Source organism: Dendropsophus ebraccatus, chromosome 1, assembly GCF_027789765.1.
Source record: "Dendropsophus ebraccatus isolate aDenEbr1 chromosome 1, aDenEbr1.pat, whole genome shotgun sequence".
In the NCBI taxonomy this organism is placed as follows: Eukaryota; Metazoa; Chordata; class Amphibia; order Anura; family Hylidae; genus Dendropsophus; species Dendropsophus ebraccatus.
In genome coordinates, this window is record NC_091454.1 from 90,631,592 (window position 1) to 90,652,758 (window position 21,167).

Genomic DNA, 21,167 nt, shown 5'->3' on the forward strand with positions numbered 1-21,167 from the left:
AACAGACTATAAACAGAGAACAGGTAATAAAGGAAAGACTGAGATTTCTCCTCTTTTCAAATCCAGTCCTGGCTTTGGCTTCAAATCTTTGGCAGATAATCTTTCTGTGTAAAAGGGTCCTTAGGCTGTAACCATGGTTTCCAGAGCGTTCAGGTTCAGAGAATATTGCCAACCCCGAACAGTTCGGCATTGCTGAACACTACTTGTAACACTGAGTCACATGACACTGGGGAGGAAAAATGGCTAATTGGTCACAATTTGGCCATTTTCACTTAAAGTGACTCTGTATCCACCAACCCACCCAACTGCTATTACCATTCATTTGATGAGAGTAAATTCTGACTAGTTATGTCTTTTAAAATGTGCCTAGTGCCTTGGTTAGAGCAAAGAAATGATCTTTTAATCTGTAGCAGGCCAAATTGTAGCAATCTGTAGCACGTCAAACTGGTGTGGCCTAGAGTGTCTTAGCCCAGGTCTGCAATGCCTCACCTTTCTTCTTCCCCACCCTCCTCATTGTTAGAAACACTCCCAGGCAGGATTTTTTTGCCTGCTACAGATTATGAAAGATCATTTTTTGCTCTAACCAAGGCACCAGGCACACTTAAACATGACCAGTAAGGATTTACTCTCATCATATGGATGGAACTAGCAGTTTGGTGGGCTGGGTCACTCTAAGAATGTACTCATTTTTTCACCAACAGTTTAGACATTAATGACCCATGACAGGAAAAAGGTTCCTCACCCCTGCCTTTAACACTTAACGATCCATGGCTCTGCTAAGGATGTATGAAGACGTATCAGGACAAGCATCAGATGGAGAGAGCAGATCGGATAGCTACCTTGTGGGTGGCACAGTAGATAGCCTTTTGTAGTGTTGGACATAAAGTAGCTATCAGTTCCTGCTCTCCTCTATTTCATGCTGCCCTTTCTGCTATAGCTTCTTCTGAGCTACAATATTAGCTCCGTCTACAAGGATAAGGCTAAAGTCAATGGGAAATTACAGCCAGCCAATGGGAGAGACACCTGCCCCTATACCTGATGCATCCACCTGTGATCATGTTCAGTGGAAAGAACAGGAAACAGATATTGAATGTGACATTACAAGCTGAGTGGTCATGTGACTGAACCTGAGAACACAAGAAGTAAATTACAAATTTATAACTTTCTGACACAAGTTGATTTAGAAGGGAAAAAAATTGCTGCTTTACTATATAATCAATACTGCAACGCTCACTCACAATTGGTGTCGCAAAAAATAAGGGCTCATGTGGGTCTCCAGGTGAAAAAATGCAAGCGCTATGGCCTTACATAAAGTGGAAAAAGCAAAAGCGCAAAAACGAAAATTGGCTTTGACCTTAAGGGGTTAAAGTCCATGAAAATCTTTTTCTTTTCAAATCAACTCGTTTCAGAAAGTCATAGAGATTTGTAATTTACTTCTATTAAAAATCTCTTCCTGTCCTGTCTATGTCCTGCAGGAAATGTTGTTTTCTTTCCAGTCCTCTCTGCTGACATCTCTGGCTGAGAGAGGAACTGTCCAGAGTGGCAGCAAGTTCCCATAGAAAACCTCTCCTGCTCTGGATAGTTCCTGTCTTGGACAGAAGTGGCAACAGAGAGCACTGTGTCAGACTGAAAAGAAAACATTTCCTGCAGGACATACAGCAGCTGATAAGTATGGGAAGACTTGAGATTTTTAAATAGAAGTAAATTACTAATATATATACAGTGGTGCCTTGAATTACGAGCTTAATTGGTTCTGGGACCGTGCTTGTAATCCAAATCCACTCTTAAACCAAAGCAAATTTTCCCATAAGAAATCATTGAAATGCAAACAATTGGTTCCACACCTTAAAAATAATGATTTTATACTCTGAATAACATGTAAAACAAATACAAACATTTATAAACAGCTGAATATGTGATGACAGCAACGGAGAAAGAGTGTGTGATCAGCATGGACCAATCAGGACTGACAGAGACTGCAGGGAGCATGAAGGAATGAGCAGGGTATATGTTGGCACATACATGCAGCACTCTCTGTGGAGAGAGGGATTACAGCTATGAAGAGATTACCTCCACAGTCCTGTCCCCTGATGCAAGCCCCAGCCTGAAGTGGATCTGCTATGATTTGGAAGGTGAGGGAGACTTCCTGGGTCAGAGTACAGTGCTGTAGACCCCGCTATGCAGGCCATGCCCCTCCCCCACTCACTCGCCCTCCCACCCAGTACAGGGAGCTCTTAAACCAAAATAATGCTCTTAAACCAAGTCACAATTTTGAAAAACTGTGAGCTCTTAAACGAAAACACTCTTAAACCAAGGTACCACTGTATAACTTTCTAAAGCCAATTGATTTGAAAGAATAAGATTTTCATTGGATAACCTCTGTAACCCCTTAGCAACCCATGACTTATCCGGTACCCCGCTCTGAACGGTGCCGCTCCTGGCTGATATCTGCAGCTGGGGAGCACCTCTATTAGCCGGCACGGGTCCCGTTGCCGTGCCAGCTAATTAAGCCTCTAAATGCAGCTGTCAAACCTGACAGCTGCATTTAGAGGCTTTGCTCCCAGTGTCCCTGGTGTCTAGTAGGTCAGATCTCCGCCCCGTGATGCGATCGCAGGGGGGAGATCCGGTCTTCTGCCCATGCCGGGCCTCAGCGTCGCAATGACGCTGATCCCGGCTCAGCAATACATTGCACTGGCCTGCAGCAGGCCAAAGCAATCTATCACCGATCTGATCGATCTTTGCTGTGTATATACACAGCATTGATCTCTATGAGAGATCAGTGCTGTGTATATACAAGTCCCCCAGGGGGACTTCCAGTTACATTAAAAATAAAAAGTAAAAATTTTTTTTTTATTAATAAAAAAAAAAACCCTCCCCTAATAAAAGTCCAAATTACCCCCCTTTTCCCATTTTATAAATATTAATAAATAAACAAATAAATAAACATATTTGGTATCGCTGTGCGCGTAATCGCCCAAACTATTAATTAATCCCATTCCTGATCTTGCACGGTAAACGGCGTAAGCGCCAAAAAATCCCAAAGTGCAAAATTGCGCATTTTTTTTGTCGCATCAAATTCAGAAAAAAATTTAATAAAAAGCGATCAAAAAGTCGCATATGCGCAATCAAGGTACCGATAGAAAGAACACATCATGGCGCAAAAAATGACACCCCACACAGCCCCATAGACTAAAGGATAAAAGCGCTATATGCCTGGGAATAGAGCGATTTTAAGGAACGTATATTTGTTAACAATGGTTTGAATTTTTTAAAAACCATCAGAGACAAGAAAGGTTATACCAGTTACATATCGTTGTAATCGTTACGACTTGAGGAACATATATAACATGTCAGTTTTACCCCAGGGCGAACGGCGTAAACACGAAACTCCCTGAAATGAAAACAAATTCCTTTTTTTTTTCAATTTAACAGTGCAAATGTTTTTTTTTCCCGGTTTCGCAGCAAATGTTATGGGAAAATAAAGTCTGTCATTGCAAAGTACAATTGGTGTCGCAAAAAATAAGGGCTCATGTGGGTCTCTAGGTGAAAAAATGCAAGCGCTATGGCCTTACATAAAGTGGAAAAAGCAAAAGCGCAAAAACGAAAATTGGCTTTGACCTTAAGGGGTTAAAGTCCATGCCTCTCAGCCCTGTGTGGCTGGAAAGGCTGGATCCAGTCCTTGGGGAAGTTTCCCAGGACTGGATTCAACTTTTCTATCCACCTGGGGTGAAATGGCACCCCAGTTGCTCATCTCAAATCACAATGAAGAGAATTCCTTTTCCTCCCTGGGGAAAAAATATCAAAATGACTGTGTACATTGATCTCTGTGTATATACCACACCGATGAAGACTGCTGTGTGGATACATGAAAGAAGAAAAAAAATGGCTCTACCATATGCCTCTAAGGTTCATTCCTGGGGACCAGATTACATCATATTCTGGATTACCAATTTAGAGTTTTCCAAGAATTCTACGGAGAATTTACTTCTGTCTCCTTTAACATCATCCTTCTGCTGTGTCATCCCAATAGTATTCAGGGGGTGTATCATGATCCTTGACTGCATACATTGTAAAAATATTTTTGCTGCTTGGAAGGACAATGTTAGATAAGAATTAATGGTTATTACCCTAGTGTCTACGCATGTGCTATACTCAGCTCATAGAGCAAAGGTCTCTAGAACCAGGAAGGGACGGTCATGGTATAATCTGCTGCTGGATTAAAAACATATTTTAACTGGTATTCAGGATATTCTGCTAGAATTGCCTAACATGGCTCTCAAGAGGTGATGAAGTATGTAGACGAAGTGGATGTAAGCAGTTTTTCTGCTATACTACCAAGAGCCACGACCATGCGTAATGCATCCCTACTAGGAAGTATGGCCTACTAAAGCTGACCCGGATTTCTAATTACTTTTCCCAGTATTGTTGTCTTTAAAAATCGCCAAGGAAATTGTCATGGACCAGCTGGATGTATTAGGGGAAAATGAGGCATTGCAGCAATTCTTTGAAGGTACTTTTTAATTTAATTGTAATATAATTCTTCTTTTTTGTTTTATCAGCCTACATGTGGTAACGTTCTGCTCTTACCTTGTCCTTTCTATAGTAATTCAGCATCCCTTTCCAGAAGGCTCTGTACATCTAATTGATTGTATGTATACCTGTTGTCCATAGTGCATATTAACAAAACTGTGTTTAAAGTATTTAGCAAATAATCATTTAGATATAATCTGTCAGACTTTGTTCACATTAGTGCCATGGCTTCCATATACTGCTTTGGAAGGTCTGTTTTTTTTAAAACCGATCTTTTCAATGATAACTGAAAAAAAATGAATGTAAATTGCAAACTTGCTTTATATCACATCTACTTTTGGTTTAGATTTTGGAAGTTATAACAACAGTGACACTTTAAGGCTATGTTCACACTATGTAAAAACAACAGCTGTATTTCATAACAATGGCCATTGTTTTTACATAGTTTGAACATAGCCTAAAGTGCCTTGAGTGTTTTTGGTGATATTGATAACATTTGATGGGAGCATCAGTCAAGCATGCATGCTTTGGCTCCATTTAAACACTATGACACATTTACACTATGACTCCATTTACTACGGAGTCTAATGTTTGCAACTATTCCAATGGGGATTGGTGTATATTTTGTTCCAATATCTTGTGACTGATTTATTAACATGTAGCACTACCATAGTGAATATATCTGACTAAAAAGTCGCACAAATGCAAAAATTGCGCAAGCATATTCACTTGGTACGGACCAGACGTAAGCCTGCATGTGTTTGTGCGACTTTTTAAAAAGTCGCCAATGATAAATTGGGCGCTAATCCCAGATTAGGCGAACTTTTGGGTGAATACTCAAAACAGGCAGATTAAAAAAAAGTTGCATCTAAAAAATGTGTACGGCGCCGTTCTATCCACGGGTCCCGGGCCACGGCACCAGTTTCCCCGTGACGGCGCCATTCGTTCTGTGGTTCAGATTAAAGAAGAAGTCCGGCAAAGATTTTTATTAAAGTATTGTATTGCCCCCCAAAAGTTATACAAATCACCAATATACACTTATTACAGGAATTTTTCCCTGCACTTACTACTGCATCAAGGCTTCACTTCCTGGAGAAAATGGTGATGTCACGACCCGACTCCCAGAGCTGTGCGGGCTGTGGCTGCTGGAGAGGATGATGGCAGAGGGATGCTCAGTGTCCCGCCAGTGCCCTGTGTCCCTCAGTGTCCCCCTGCCATCATCCTCTCCAGCAGCCACAGCCCGTACAGCTCTGGGAGTCGGGGCGTGACATCACCATTTTATCCAGGAAGTGAAGCCTTGATGCAGTAGTAATTGCAGGGAAAAAAGCTCTTTTTGTGCATTTCCCATAATAAGTGTATATTGGGGATTTGTATAACTTTTGGGGGGCAATACAATACTTTAATAAAAATTTTCGCTGGACTTCTCCTTTAAAGAGGATGTACCTGATGGTACATCCTCTTTAAACCAAAGCAAAAACTACCCATAAGAAATCATTGAAATGCAAAATGAAACAAACATTTAAACACAGCTGAATGTCATCTAAGTTACTGTATAGTATAACAATCAGCATGTGGAGTATAATGTATAATTAGTGGATAAACTCCATAATGCAGTAGTGTAGTTCAATAGGCTAGAATAAAGAAGCAGGGCTGCTGTCAGAGGTCTAAGTGGTCACATGACAGCAATAGGGGGAGGAGTGTGTGTTCAGCATGGACAAATCAGGAAGTGAGAATCACAGAGCTGTGCAGGAGGACAGTGATAGAAACTTTTCTATACAGCAGTGTGTATAGCTGAGTGTGAGTGCAGGCACATTATATGCAGCACTCTCTGTCCAAGGAGAGAGGAGTTACAGCTATGAAGAGATTACCTCCACAGTCCTGTCCCTTGATGCAAGTCCCAGCCTGAAGTGGATCTGCCATGATTTGGAAGGTGAGGGAGACTTCCTGGGTTAGAGTACAGTGCTGTAGGCCACTCTATGCAGACCATGCCCCTCCCCCACTCCCCCTCCCACCCAGTACAGAGAGCTCTTAAACCAAAGCAATGCTCTTAAACCAAGTTACAAAAGTTACAAAACCAAGTTGCAAAACGCTCTCAATCCAAGTTATTCTTTAACCAAGGTACCATAAAAATTGTGTCTAAGGGTATGTTCACACATAGCAGAAAAACATCATCGGAGAGGTCAATGGAAGTTTATGACATTTCCAAAATGCAGCATGCTGAGGGTCTGGCGTTTTTTAGGCAAACTGTGGTGTTTTTTTCCTGCATAAACTTCAATTAGATTGTTCTGGTTGTCTCAAAAACGCCATTGCTGTGTGTATGGCTTTTTTTCCTGAAGTTTTGTCACCTTTTGTGGTCCAACAACTAGGTCATGTGATGGCAGAGGAAAAAGGTTCAGCACACAAAAACGCCTCAACCACAAAAAAAGATATTTGATATATAAAACGAGTCAAAAACGCTAGTAACGGCAACAATGCAAATGCGTGAAAAACACACCATGTGCAGCATTAGCGTTTTTCTTGCCTTTTTTTTTGTGTGTAAGGGCACTCTAAGAGTCACGAAATTGATAAGATTTTATCAAATGTAATTAACATGCTAAAGGAACATTACTCATTTCTAATTAGTAGAATATTTTCCTCTTTCCACTTCCCTCCTTTGGCCATCATTCACTTTTAAAAGTGCTAAAATCGGTTAATTAATTCACCAAGGGATCATGTTACATGCTGCACATAAAAGTCTAAAAAGACACCAGAGTTTCTAAAGAACTCTAACCTGTGATTGTCGCCCCCTGACTGATCTGTATAACCAATCCCTTTCAAACAAAAGATATTTTTGATATTTGGAGAACAGCCAGTATTATAACCATCCACAATAAGGGTAGTACAGAAGAGCCCAGTAACTACAGGCCAGTTAGCTTGACATCTATAGTTGTAAAAATGATGGGAACTCCTCTGAATGAAGAAACAACTTGATTAATCCAAACCAGCATGGCTTTACTGAGGGCAGATCATGTCAGACTAATCTCATAGATATTCTTTTACTATGTCTGGACTTCAGTCTATATCTGGACTTTAGCAAAGCCTTTGATACAGTTCTCCAGAAAAAGCTGATAGAGAACGTAGTGAAAATTGAACTTAATCCCTGAATAGTTTAGTGAATTTGTAGTTGGCTGAACCAGTCTGTGCTCAGAATACATACAATACAAGGCCACAAGGATCTGTTCTGGGTCCTATTGTTTTTATTGTGTAGTTATGGTAGTTAGACCCCATTCTCACACCAGTCAGGGTAGAATCTTTAACCTCGAAAAATCTTCACAGAAGTTGGGGGTCGTCTTATACGGTGGGGGAGCACAAAAACGGCCGCATCCTCATCGTATATGGCGACCCCTGAAAAATAACAAACTATTCAACTCACCTGTGACCTGGTGAAGGAAGTGTGATGCACGCTGCCTGTGCTGGAGGTCCTTGAAGCTCTCCCGGCATCAGAGAAGCTTGGAGACGCTCGGCTGCCGGGAGAGCTTCGGGAGAATGGCAGAGGTGCCAGAAGTTCCCGAAGCCTCTGTCATTTTCCTGAAGCTTTCCCGCCAGCTGAGCGTCTCTGAGATTCTCAGATGAGACGCTTGGCTGCTGGGAGAGCTTTGGGGACCTTCGGCGCAGTCAGTGTGCATCACACTGCCTGTGCCGGGAATGTGACGGGAGACGCAGATGAGTGAATTGTTTTGTTTTTTTTATTGTTGAACTTCAGTTGACCCCTAGTAAATGCTAGTAAATCCTGCTGCGGTCAGGCAGGGGTTAACATTTTCCGACGTATAAGGCAAACCCCTGAAAATCTTTTTAAAAGTCAGGAGTCGTCTTATACGCCAGAAAATATGGTACAGATCCATAATAATCAGAAATGCACTTGATCAACAGACCAAGTAAATTAGTATTTTTGCTGGAGTTTCGGCCTTTGGCATTGGATAGTCCCATGAATATTGCTTTGCGGATGCCCCTGCACTCAGCTGCCCATATGAATCTTTTTTTGAAGATATAAGGTATATTAATTATGTCTAAGTCCCCCATATATCTCAAAGTCCTTAGTAAAGAAGTAACATGTGAAAATCAGGATAATCAGTCATAGATTACAGTATAATGTGATTCTGATAGAAGTCTTTCTCAGAGGGTTAGTTGTTGTTCAGACAATTTCTAAGCATGTACCAAACTGGCCACATAGAAAAGGCATTACATATTATTCCTGAACTTTCTGGTTGATGCTACACTGAACACTGTTTGCCTGACAACATTTTTGTAAACTTGCAGGTCAGGATGTACACAGAGCGTTGGATAATCCTATGGTTGATACGACCATGCTGGAGGAGTATATTGGTAGTGACTATGCATTTGGAGCATTGTAAGTGATTATAACTTGTTTTAGTTTTTCTGTACATTGTAGATATCTGTGTCATGTATGCATTTTCCTTTGTTTAAGGTATCATTGTAAATTGGAAGGGAGTTTTATCTGAAATGTTTGCTTTCATAATATTTCATATTGAAAAAAAAAATGGTTAACACATTTAGATTCCGTACAATGACTATATTAAGGGAGTTGTGCTGAAAAAACTAAATTACTAGGGATCATGCCAAACTATACTTACCAGTCCTGTTGCTGCCGCTGCTGCTACAACAACTCTCACAGTTCTCTGGTCCTCTTGGCTCCTTTCTTGTCTGTGTGACACCACCACATGCAGGATCTGTGGGATGCTGCAGGTGTGCCACCTCAGTCAGTACTTGTCTGAGCAGAGTAATGCCTGCATGGTCGTGACATCACAGGAACCAGGAAGACATTGAGAGGATCAGGGAACCAGGAGAGTTGGCACAGTAGTGGTGAGGGAGCAGAATGGAATAACTGGTTTGTTATTTTAACAAGACCACCAGCCAGGGGTTCTCCGACATTTGGAGGATTTTGTTTTTACGGTGTTCACTTTGCAGTGAAACACTGCAGTTATCTTTATTCTGCAGGTCAGTAGAATTACATTGATACTATAATTTATATAATGTTTATGACTAACTTTCAAAAATTAAAAGAACACAAAATTGGAAAAAAAGCTTTGAATTGCCATATTCTGACCACTATAAAGTTTTATTTATTTTTTTCATCTATTGAGCAGTATGGTAACTCATTTTGCGGGCTGTGATCTTTAGTTTTTCTTAGTTCTGGTTTGGTATAGATGGGAATCTTATTAGTTTGGACTATTCTGTATGTGGCAATACAAAATATGTAAATTTTTGTATTTACTTTTTTGTTGAAAAAAAGTGGGGATTTAAACTTTTTTCTATTTACAGGAAGTACTTTTTAAGGCCATGTTCCCATGTAGTAAGACACCGGCTGTTCCGTCACCCGGCCGGCTGGATGATCTTCACTGCCGCTGAATTCGAATGCCCGCATCCAAATTCCCCGCTGAATTCAGACAGGTTTTTGGCGGCCACTAATCACTGAAAAGCGGCCTCAGAAAACTGGCATGTCAGTTTCTTGCGGTGCCGCCAGGGATCCTGGCCAGAGTGTATACTCTGTGTATACACTCCGGCCGGGATTCCTTAGAAGGCAGCACTACGTAAGTTCTGTAGTTATCACGGCCATTGTTACAACAGCCTTGATTATTACGAAAACGTACGTAGTGTGAACACAACCTAATACTGAAAAAGTATATTTAAAAAAAATTTGTTTAAAGTCCCCCTAGGGAGCATTTATATTCAATCATTGGATGGACCAGACTGATGTCCACTCCCAGTAGTAACAGGCAGGTGTTTGCTTCAAGATACAGCCTGCAAGCTTCTGTAGAAAGGTGGTCATTAAGAGGTTAAATTTAAAACCAGGATTGGATGCAAAAAGATAAGTTTTCTTTAGTAGTTTTCTTATTTAGGATGCAATTGGTTTTGGCGGAAAAAAAGAAAAACAGGGATCAGCTAGAGAGAGACAGGGACAGCGGCCCGTATTATCAGAGAAGAGAGCCCCTTTTTTGCCGGTCAGTTCAGTATATGTATAGGAGGTAAAAGACAAGAACCTGACAACTTAGAAAGGTTGAACTGAGCTAAGCCATGACTCTCACTGAAATCCCTAAATAAGGCTGCTGCTGTATTTCGAAAACCTGAACTAAGCCTGGTCTGTAGGCTTCCCTCATGAGTTGTTTAATCTGCAAGTATTTTGTTAATGAGCCTCCTAGGTGATGCTAGGTCTCTATATTAATGTGACCCATGCTAAGTTCACATGCACCACTAGGTGGTGCTATGGTATCCTTAATGGTGGCATCTGATGCTATACATATATTTCTTTCATGTCAGCTTTTGTATACTTTAATGCATGGTATAGGTTTGTGCAATTGGTATGGTATAATCTTGTTTTATTAATTTATGAGACTTTAAACAAAGATGTTTAATCCTCCTATACAGTGGGTATTGGCTACCTTTATAAAAATTGCGATCACTTTATTCTCCATCAACTGCTCATGTGCTCTTTTCGTTGCGTGCTACAGTGGTTTAGGAGTGTAGCATGTGAATGGCAGGTGATGCAGGAGACATGATCACATAGATGGCTGCTTTGGACTTCTGCCCGATGCGCCAGAGCGTTGTAGAAGCCACCTGGCGAAACGCACGTCATTGTTCAAGGTGGGGCTCCAGTGTCAGGTCACTTTGCTTTTGGTAGAGTGCTCATAGGGTGTATAGGATTTGTTGGCAATTATGTTGATTTATTCTTTGTACTATTTCACAGTGCTAGTATATTTATTGGCAGCAGTCTAAGCACTATATACCTTTATGTTGTCCCTTGTGAACATACTTGTGCATTTGTGACACATATAACACTGTATCCATTGTTTATTTTGCCTAATCCTTTCCTGTGATACACACTATGGGGAGGATTTATGAAGACCGGCGTACAGTACGCATGTCTTATATTAGGCCTCGCCACCTTTTCCCCGGCAGGATCCACTAAGAGGCGCACGCCCCTAAGTGAATCCGGCTGGGCGCCCGAACTCGCGCCCGGCGTACAAAATCTATATTTGGATTATGATTTACGCCTGTGAGCAGGCATAAATAATGATAAATGAGGCGCGGAAGGAGGCCACGCCTCCTCCCCGCCTTGTCACACACCTCCAAGCCCCCCCAGCCTGCCCATTGGGCGAGTGGGCCGTACAGCAGGCGTATGCCAGGGAGAAGGGGCGAATCTGCACCTTCTTCCTGGCGTATGCCTCAGGTGGACGTTTGATAAATGCCCTACTATGTGTATGTATATGTGTATAAAATACAACTTGTGAGATTATTCTTTAGAATAGTCTGCCCCTGAAATAAAAGTTTTTAGCAATAGAGGCTCTAGCTGTCCACAGTTACTATCGTGTGGTTCTTCCATGGTTTTTTAAATAAACACATCTGTCACACAAATAACATTTATTTTCAGGTTTACATTTTTATTTATTTATTTATTTATTTTTGTTTTAAAACACTTTACAGAGAATTTTGTATAACATTACATTCAAAGCCCCATAACATGTTTCAACAGTTCTGCACATTAAGTGGGGTCGCATTTACAACCCTGAACATTTGTGTTAATCTGTTAATGTTAAAGGGGTTGTTCGGACAGGGGGCTTCTTTACTATATGCCCAGGGAGGTGGTGATTGAAAATAATTTTTCTGTCTCCTGCGCCATTGCTGATATATTCCCAGTCTGTACCTACTCTGCTGCCACTTACAGGTTCACAGGTTCAGAGGTCATGGTGTTGCAGGCCCGTCCAGCTAGTCAGTGGTTGCAGTGGTCCCCCACCTCAGCTGCTTATTGGCTGAGGGGGCCTGCAGGGTCACAACTTCCATGGTTTTTTAAATAAACACATCTGTCACACAAATAACATTTATTTTCAGGTTTACATTTTTATTTATTTATTTATTTATTTTTGTTTTAAAACACTTTACAGAGAATTTTGTATAACATTACATTCAAAGCCCCATAACATGTTTCAACAGTTCTGCACATTAAGTGGGGTCGCATTTACAACCCTGAACATTTGTGTTAATCTGTTAATGTTAAAGGGGTTGTTCGGACAGGGGGCTTCTTTACTATATGCCCAGGGAGGTGGTGATTGAAAATAACTTTTCTGTCTCCTGCGCCATTGCTGATATATTCCCAGTCTGTACCTACTCTGCTGCCACTTACAGGTTCACAGGTTCAGAGGTCATGGTGTTGCAGGCCCGTCCAGCTAGTCAGTGGTTGCAGTGGTCCCCCACCTCAGCTGCTTATTGGCTGAGGGGGCCTGCAGGGTCACAACTTCAGAACCCAGAAGCAGATGCACAGCCGGAATAGAGTGGTATGATACTGGCGGTGATACAGGAGCCAAGGAAGTGAGTGTAGTTGATTATTTTCAATGAATAGTTTACAATTGGTGGCTTTGATGCAAGTTTCCTTGTTTCGTGTTCTTAATGGAAACAACAATAGAGCCCTCATGGGAGACCAGAAATGCAATTTTTACCAAGTGTAAACTGCCTGAAAAGTACAAGACTATCTCCAAAGACCTTGGCAATGTCATAGTCTGTAAGATTATGTACCATCACTAATTGATTTCTCTAGATGCAACTGTGTAATCCATTGTACACTTTATTTACATTATAGAGTTTTCTAATCATAATCCTATCCTCTACTATAAACTAGATTACCAGACTCGCCACCTGATTCTGGATCAGAGCCATGTTCCCCCCCACAGATCAATGGTAAGCAGTCTATTACTACTAAAACATTAAAGTTGTGAAACTTTAGAGAATAAGCTATTGACCAAGAATAATGCTCTCTGTGTCAGTGACACTAAACAAGGAACTATTTTCAGTCTGTAAATGCACAGAACAATGTTTCTATTCACTGTTAATGATTGGAGATTTTGTTAAGGAGGTGCAATAATTTGTCTTTATTTGTATGAATTGGAGGCTAGAGGACCCCATTGATGGCTCATGTTTGTTACAGTACTCCGGTAATATCACACTTACAATTATTCGTAAAGAGTGTGCATGAAGAGTTACATAATATAAATCATAATTCATTTTGTTAATATATAACATTTTTACTGCCTAAGCTTCTTATATGGACTTTACTGCTGGTTACAATAACACTTGGTAGGAACATCATGCCCTTCTATTATTTCCTTACTTATTATCTTAAAGGGGTAGTGCGGCGCTCAGAAATTATTCACAGAATAACACACATTACAAAGTTATACAACTTTGTAATGTATGTTATGTCTGTGAATCGCCCCGTTCCCCGTGTCCCACCACCCCCACCCGTGTACCCGGAAGTGTGGTGCATTATACATTACCTGATCCGTGTCGAGGACCGTCCGCCATCTTGTGCCAAACGTCATCTTTGGACGGACGGCCGAGTCGCTGCCGCCCGTCCCCCCTCCGCCGCATCACAACTGTGCTCAGCCGCGATTGGCTGAGCACAGTTATGCTCAGCCAATCACGGCTGAGCGGCTGATGACGCTGCAGAGGGCGGCCGGCATTCGGGACAGTCGGAGCTGTTTGCCGTCCGCCCGAAGAAGACGTCACTCGCTGAAGATCGGAGACAGGTGTCGGCACATGACAGGTGAGTATATCGCACCACACTTCCGGGTACACGGGTGGGGGTGGTGGGACACGGGGAAGGGGGCCATTCACAGACATACCATACATTACAAAGTTGTATAACTTTGTAATGTGTGTTAGTCTGTGAATAATTCTTTACCGCCGCACTACCCCTTTAAGATAGATAAGTGTTTACCCCAGGTATGTCTACATTCACTTATTGTAGATTTACACCCAACATCTGCTTGATATTTATTACAAACATCAACTAATCTTTCAGTGGAGTAATATTTTTACATGTTGCTCCTGATCAGACCAAAATTTGCTTTCTGTGCTGCAAAGCAGCTGTGTTTGATGTCTTCCCTGGAAAAAAAACAAAACAAAAAAACCTTGTTAAAATCAGAAATTTATACTGTTGTTGCTTTGAGGTCAAATATAAAATGTTTATGTTTTTCGATGAGTTTTCCGGGGAGCAGAAGACAGCTAACACCTCTATGTGTCTCAGAAGGCCTATTTCCAAGATGTGGAATTGTGGAAGTGAACATGCAGAAGCAAAAGGCTTTAGACATCTTCTGCTCTCCCGACAATCCCTTTAACTCATTTTTGAACCTTTAAACCATTTCACATTATTTGCTGTAATACAATTTTGGTAACTTTAAATATTTCTTACAAAATTTTGTTGAAAGAAAGTTAACCAAAATGGGTGTATACAAACATTTAGACAATTACAGACACAATATAATTTACAAGACAAACACTTTATTTATTATAATCAATTAGCACATGCAGTAAGAAATACACAGGATAAGAAGTATTTATGTACACACTCACATGTAGTAATGGATATGTTAAATAACATAAGTGGAGAAAGGAAAGGAGAAATAAGTTAAATATGTAAAGCTATAATTAGCATTAAAATGGAGAAGGCACTGATTGGGATAAAACAGAAGTGGGAAGGCGAACCATCGTTGATGGTATCAATGGCGTATCTATTAATCAGAATCAGAAGCTTATACAACTCAAAATTTTATACCAATTGTATTATTCCCCGTATTGGCTACGGAAGATGGGATTAGTGGGTCAGGCTAACTGCCCTAAATGCAGTGTAGAAGATGCCAATAGTCTACACCTATTGTGGAGTTGCCCTAAAATACAGGAATTCTGGCAAGAAGTAATAGACCAAATAGAAAAGACTTTGAGCAATAAAATAATGAGGGATCCCAAAGTCGTAATCCTTGGGTTGAGAACCGGGGTCGATATGCATAGTAAGATGAAGATCACTTTAAAATTAATAATGATTGCCAAGGTAGTAATCTTAAGGTTATGGATATCCACGCAAGTCCCGCATATAAAGTTATGGGAGAATCTTATAAGGAAATGAGTAAGTATGAACAAATAAGTGTGGCCAATAGTCTAATAGGGAAAAAAAGATACAATAAAATGTGGGGTAAATGGAACGACAAGCTGGGCCATTAATCGACCCGATTGGGCGAATGTCTTTATGAATGTCTCTGTGGAGTAGTATAACTATAATGATCATGACCAGGTTTTTTCCTTCCTTTTTTTTTTCCTCTCCTTCTTTCTCTCTCTCTCTCTCCTCATGGGGATGTGGGTGGGGTTCGGCTGGGAATGCTTAAATGAATACTTTTAAAAGAAGAGATGGATGCAATGTACATATCCTCTAGTGTTATGTTGTACAGGAATATATTTTGAAATAAATAAAAAAGTTTAAATAAAAAGAAAACTTTGTAGAAAGAAAGTTAACCATTTATCTGTATGCAAACAATTAAAGCATGACTTTCTTTTTTAGGTCGAATTCACCCTACTTGCTGGTCCAATGGGCTGCAATCTTCACTTTTAACACATTCTTCAGGATCCTGCAGATACATGGAACAATCTCCAACCACTGGTGTTCATTCCCTTCCTGCTACACAGGATAGCTGTATTAAAGTGAACAACCAAGGCACAGCATGGAATGGCTCTCCACCACCATCTTGCATGGAATACAGTTATCCATATAACCAACAGAGGGTCTCCCCAAGCAACAGGTTGCATTAAAGCATTCAGATGTGATTATCCCACCCATGATCACAGTTCACAACCCCATAATGTCATCCATGTGAAATCCTTTTGTCATCCAATAGAATAACTAACATTTTGTACCATAGTTAATGTAGTGATGTAACTATCCAGGTTGATTTGTAAAGTGTTTTATATAAATAATAAAGTTTATTAATTTAAGAATGAATAGTGTTGACACTTGCTAAACCTTACGCCCAGTTTTAAAGATCAATGTTTGCTGTCAGTGAATAAAATTATTTTATCACATTCAGAATCAGGACATCTCTCCTGATCATATGTTACAAAGAAATTAAGGCAGCGTACGTGTTATTATATCACTAGTAATATATCTTCTGTAGTTAAAAAAATGATGTTACTATCATTAAATAGTTTAGGGTGTCCTGGTCTCACACCTTTTTTAATTTCTTGACTTGCCTTTCTGTTTTTGAGATACATGGGTTTATATTTTCTCTAACAATTCAGTAAATACACAAGTGGGCATGAACTTAATTTTTATAAAGTGGGTGATGGAGTGATTCTACAGTCAAAGGGTGTATATTAGGCATACACGTCCCTCACTGTAAAACATTTACAATGTCTGGCTGTGTAATTGCATCCATCAGCTGTTATTCACTCTCATTATTAAAATAAAGTCCATCTTTATGTCCATCTGACTATATTGTCAGACAAATTAAAAACCCACATATCGCAGGAACGGAAGAGCGTCTAAACGAACAGTAAAATGGTGTGTAATCAGGGCACCTGCAGCTATTTTATTATAATAACATTGTATTTATTTATTTATTGGGGGGGTTAGGTACAGGCCCACTTTAAATTTCTTTGTCCTTAAAAAAGACGTTTTTAAGCTGGTTTGTGGGGATGTCGATATTATTCTATAGCCCTGCACAAAACTATACTCAGCTGGTTTGCACAAGCCTATGGCAGGTTTCTCCTCTGATTACTTTCAGTGTAGGTTCACATATTCAGGGTTTTAACTGCAATTACTAAATAGAATACCAGGAACAGATAATAGAGGATACTTATAAAGACCTGTTTTTGAATTTGACTGCCCTGCACATTTTTGCATGCAGAACCATTGGCAGGATTGAACAGTTCCCTTTCAGTAAAAACCAACCCTATATTGAGAGCTGTGCTCCCAAATGTAGAGGGTTTGTTGCTGTGAAGCCCATGATGTGATTAATGACCTCACAGAGCTTTTCATAGTAGAGTAGTGATCTGTACATGGCAACAGTAGGGAACACATAGAAATTATGTTCCCTGCTAACCTGATCCCCATAGTAAAGAAATAATATAAAGTAAAATGTAACTAACAATGAATTAAAAAATGAATAAAATTAGAAGAAATATTTACACTCACACCAATTTCAGAAGTCTTAAATGACACAAACATGTTCTGCATAGCCATAAGGTGTTCAGGCGTTAACATGCTCCTGTCATGCAGGAATGTGCATTACCACCCAGACCCCAACCAACCCAAACTTTTCATGTCTGTGTGTCATGTCACGGTTTTTCAAAATTACAGTAATGCTTTAAAGCTAAAATAGGGCCATTGTATTTGGCACTATAGTGACATTATACTTTATACACAATGTACACATATTTGGCATCACTATGCAGGGAAGAACTAGTGGATACATTTTTGTGTTAAATTTAATTTACTTCATGAAACAGTTTAAAAAATCTGGGAAAAAAAAGAACTAAATAAAAACTTTAACAAATAAAAAAAGTTTAGAATGCAGCATTCCAAAAAGTTAAATTCTGCTTTGGTTACCAAAACAGCCCAAACAGCCCTGATCAGAAAGGGGTTAACGTGGAAAAAAATGTGAATAGAGAATAAATATAAACATACAAAAGGCAGGCACTCTCCAAACATAGTATATACCTTAGGCGCCATTTAGACACAATATTGTGTCCATATTATAGCCACAATACCCAGACCTCCTGTGGTTTAAGATAACCTACTTAAGATGACCAAGTGTTATGGTAATTTATCTCTGGTTGTTCAACCTGTAGGAGATGTGGGAACAATAATATGGACATCTGAATGAGGCCTTATTATAGGGACAGCCATACCCTTATAGAACTTAATACTAGGGTTATACTTGAGTAACATTTGTGTCATTTTGCTCTCAAGGTCCTCATTTTCTTCATCTAAGAAGCGAAAGCATGCACACTTGGAAGAAAGTGAGAAATGGTCACCACAGACCTGGACTATGGACACAAGACAAAGTATGCTAGGCTCCATTTTACTAAAAGGATTTTTATAGCTATTTAATGTGCAGCTATTTGTTTATGTGTGACTATGTATTTTAATCAACCTATGTTATTCTTATTGTAGCACCACCTGCTGACTGCATGATGGACGTGCATGGATATGAAAGTGATGGGCAGACAGTATCTTCTATTGACAAAAATTATCAATCACTAACATGGAAGCCCTTCCAGACCTCATACTGGAACAGCCTTTACAATGCACATTCTGAGCAAATGTAAGAGAGTTATTCCAAATCAGGAAAAAGAGTTACAGTTTTAAACATGACGGTCTTAATAATTTTATCTCCTCGTTAAAGTCTGGAATTATATGCCTGTAGGACATAAGGTCTATGTAGGCAATGGAGCCATTTTGATTGGGTTGTCTTGCAACTTCCCAGTTATACAATTTATACAGAAAGCTTTAAAGTGTACCTTTTATTTTAACAAACCTCTGACATGTCATAGCAACATGGCAGAAGTTTGCATCGGTGGGGGTGCGGGCGCTGAGACCCCCGCCGCTTGCTAGAATGAAGGGGCAGACACGCTCAGTAGTGTGTCTTCTGCCTCTTCACCTCTGCTCTAAACTTCTAATGTGAGCGGACTATGGTTATAACGGAGCCTATGGAACATCTGATAGAATTGCCGGAAGTTCCGTAGAAGTGGGTATAGGCTTATGGTATTGTGGATTGTCTTATTCTCTGTTAGGGAGCTTCCCCAACTTACAATCCACCTCTACCACCCACTTTTGTACTGGCAGACTTTGCCATGGTTGGCCATTTATTTGAAGTAATACTGTATTCCCCCTTTAATATCATTTGATTGCTGAGGTTTGGGGAGCAAGACCTGTGATCTGTCAGAAGCTACTGTATTTTTAATTTAACAAATTTACAGGTTTTATAATAACCATTAGGAAAAAAAAAAGATTGTGATCCTTCTGTATAGAGATCTAGTGAGACCATATCTGGAATACTGTGTCCAGTTCTGGAGACCTCACTTACAAAAAGATATTGATAAAATAGAACGGGTCCAAAGACGGGCTACAAAAATGGTGGGGGGTCTAAAGACTTAAGGATTTTAATTTGTATAGTCTGGAGAAAAGAAGGAAGTATTTAAAAAAGGTTTAAGAGGGAAGTGTTTTTAATAAGAAACTGAACTCAAGAACAAGAAGAGGTTAGTTGGGGAGAAGATCATAAGCTACATGAGAAAATAATATTTTACTGAAAGAGTAATAGATGCTTGGAACCAGGGGCGGATTAACTTTACCATAGGCCCCGGGCTGTTCACCAAGCCTGGGCCCCCCACCCCACTGTAACTATGGAAGCACTAGCCTGGCGTTCATAGTACAGGATAGATAATGTCATGATGTCCTGATAAAAAAACAGATTTTTTGCAAATCATGGTGGAAGTGTAGCCAGGAGACAGTACACCGCTAAAAGTCTTTTTGGGTGGTCATGGGCCACCCGGAACGCCCCTATTATAATCCACTACTGCTTGGAACAAACTTCCTGCAGATATGGTAGGTAAATTCAAACATGCCTGGGATAACATAAAAACATATATGTATCCTAAAATAATAAAAAAAATCACATAAGGGAAGACTAGACTATGTAGTGTTTTTTCAGCTTATGTTTCTATTTAACAGTTTTTAGATATTTCAGATCACCCTGTTCTTTCTTATAGTCCTGCCGTGGGATACCAAGTGATCACCGACAAAGGATTTAACCTTTCAACAGTGGATGATGCATATGTATGCCAGAAAAAGAACCACTTTCAGGTCACAGTTCACATCCGAGTGATTGGAAACCCCAAATTTATCAAAACACCGCTGGGCATAAATCCTGTTGACAGCTTTTATTTGAAAGTCTTTGGCGTGAAGGTAATTTGCATTCCATGCATAGTTATGTTTCTAGAAGGATTTTTTTTAAATATGGCAAACATTAAAACCATGGTATATGAATGCATCCTTTTTCCAATCCATTTTTGCAGAAAACGGATGAAAAAAATGTAGTGTGGACCCAGCCTTACAAGAAATTTTTTTTTTTTTTTAATCAGATTATTTTTTATTAAAGTTTTTTTGTGCATAAACTAAAAAATAAAAGATTACAGCTTGACACCTTGCAGGGTGTATTCTTTTCTTTTTGTACACAGTTATCAGGTACAGAATAATACAAAACATGAGATGTCATATTGTCAGCATAGACATAGATGTGAGGGAAGTAAAATAAAATAGTAAACAGAATAAAAAATAATTGAGGTAGGGTTAAAAAAAACATGAAACCATAATAAACAATTAGACAATACTAGTGTGGTAATATCTGTTCCAACCTTACTTTTCTGCCATTCAACCCCTTAAATTAACATCGCACCTACCCCTCCAGTACATGTCTAAATCACAATTCTTTAGACAGCCAATATAAGAAGTCCCGCCTATCACGTTGTGACACAATGGTTCCCTATTTGAGCCTCCTTATAACTAATTCTATATCATACTGCCTCTATCTGTACATCAGTTACAGTAGGTATATGCATATGATATAGCTTCCCATGATAGACCTCTACTACCAACCTCTAGAAGCCATGGATGAGAAATGATTAGCAGTGGAGTTTTCCCAGATTGCATTTGCAAGGCATGGAGGCACAGAGCTGGAGTTATTGGTAGAAATTGCTATTGGAAAGCTAATAGGATTCCCAGAGTTGGTCAAATTGAACAACTGATCCATCTTTCCAGACTT

The 21,167-nt window shown here is 39.9% G+C and overlaps 1 protein-coding gene across 3 annotated transcripts in view; it reads left to right on the forward strand.

Annotated features, from left to right (window-relative positions):
- Positions 1-4,177: 4,177 nt before the first annotated feature.
- The window catches only part of MYRFL (myelin regulatory factor like), a 73,159-nt gene continuing 56,169 nt past the window's right edge, over positions 4,178-21,167 (forward strand). Inside the window, exons 1-8 of one of the 3 annotated variants that reach the window (XM_069975134.1) lie at positions 4,178-4,510; positions 4,604-4,648; positions 8,827-8,917; positions 13,199-13,257; positions 15,911-16,148; positions 18,317-18,411; positions 18,521-18,671; positions 20,116-20,311. In XM_069975134.1, the coding sequence (XP_069831235.1) occupies positions 4,456-4,510; positions 4,604-4,648; positions 8,827-8,917; positions 13,199-13,257; positions 15,911-16,148; positions 18,317-18,411; positions 18,521-18,671; positions 20,116-20,311 (930 nt within the window). In that variant the 5' untranslated portion in view covers positions 4,178-4,455. Of the gene's footprint in view, positions 4,511-4,603; positions 4,649-8,826; positions 8,918-13,198; positions 13,258-15,910; positions 16,170-18,316; positions 18,412-18,520; positions 18,672-20,115; positions 20,312-21,167 lie in introns of those variants that run through there. The other 2 variants (XM_069975144.1, XM_069975153.1) reach the window with 2 other exon arrangements.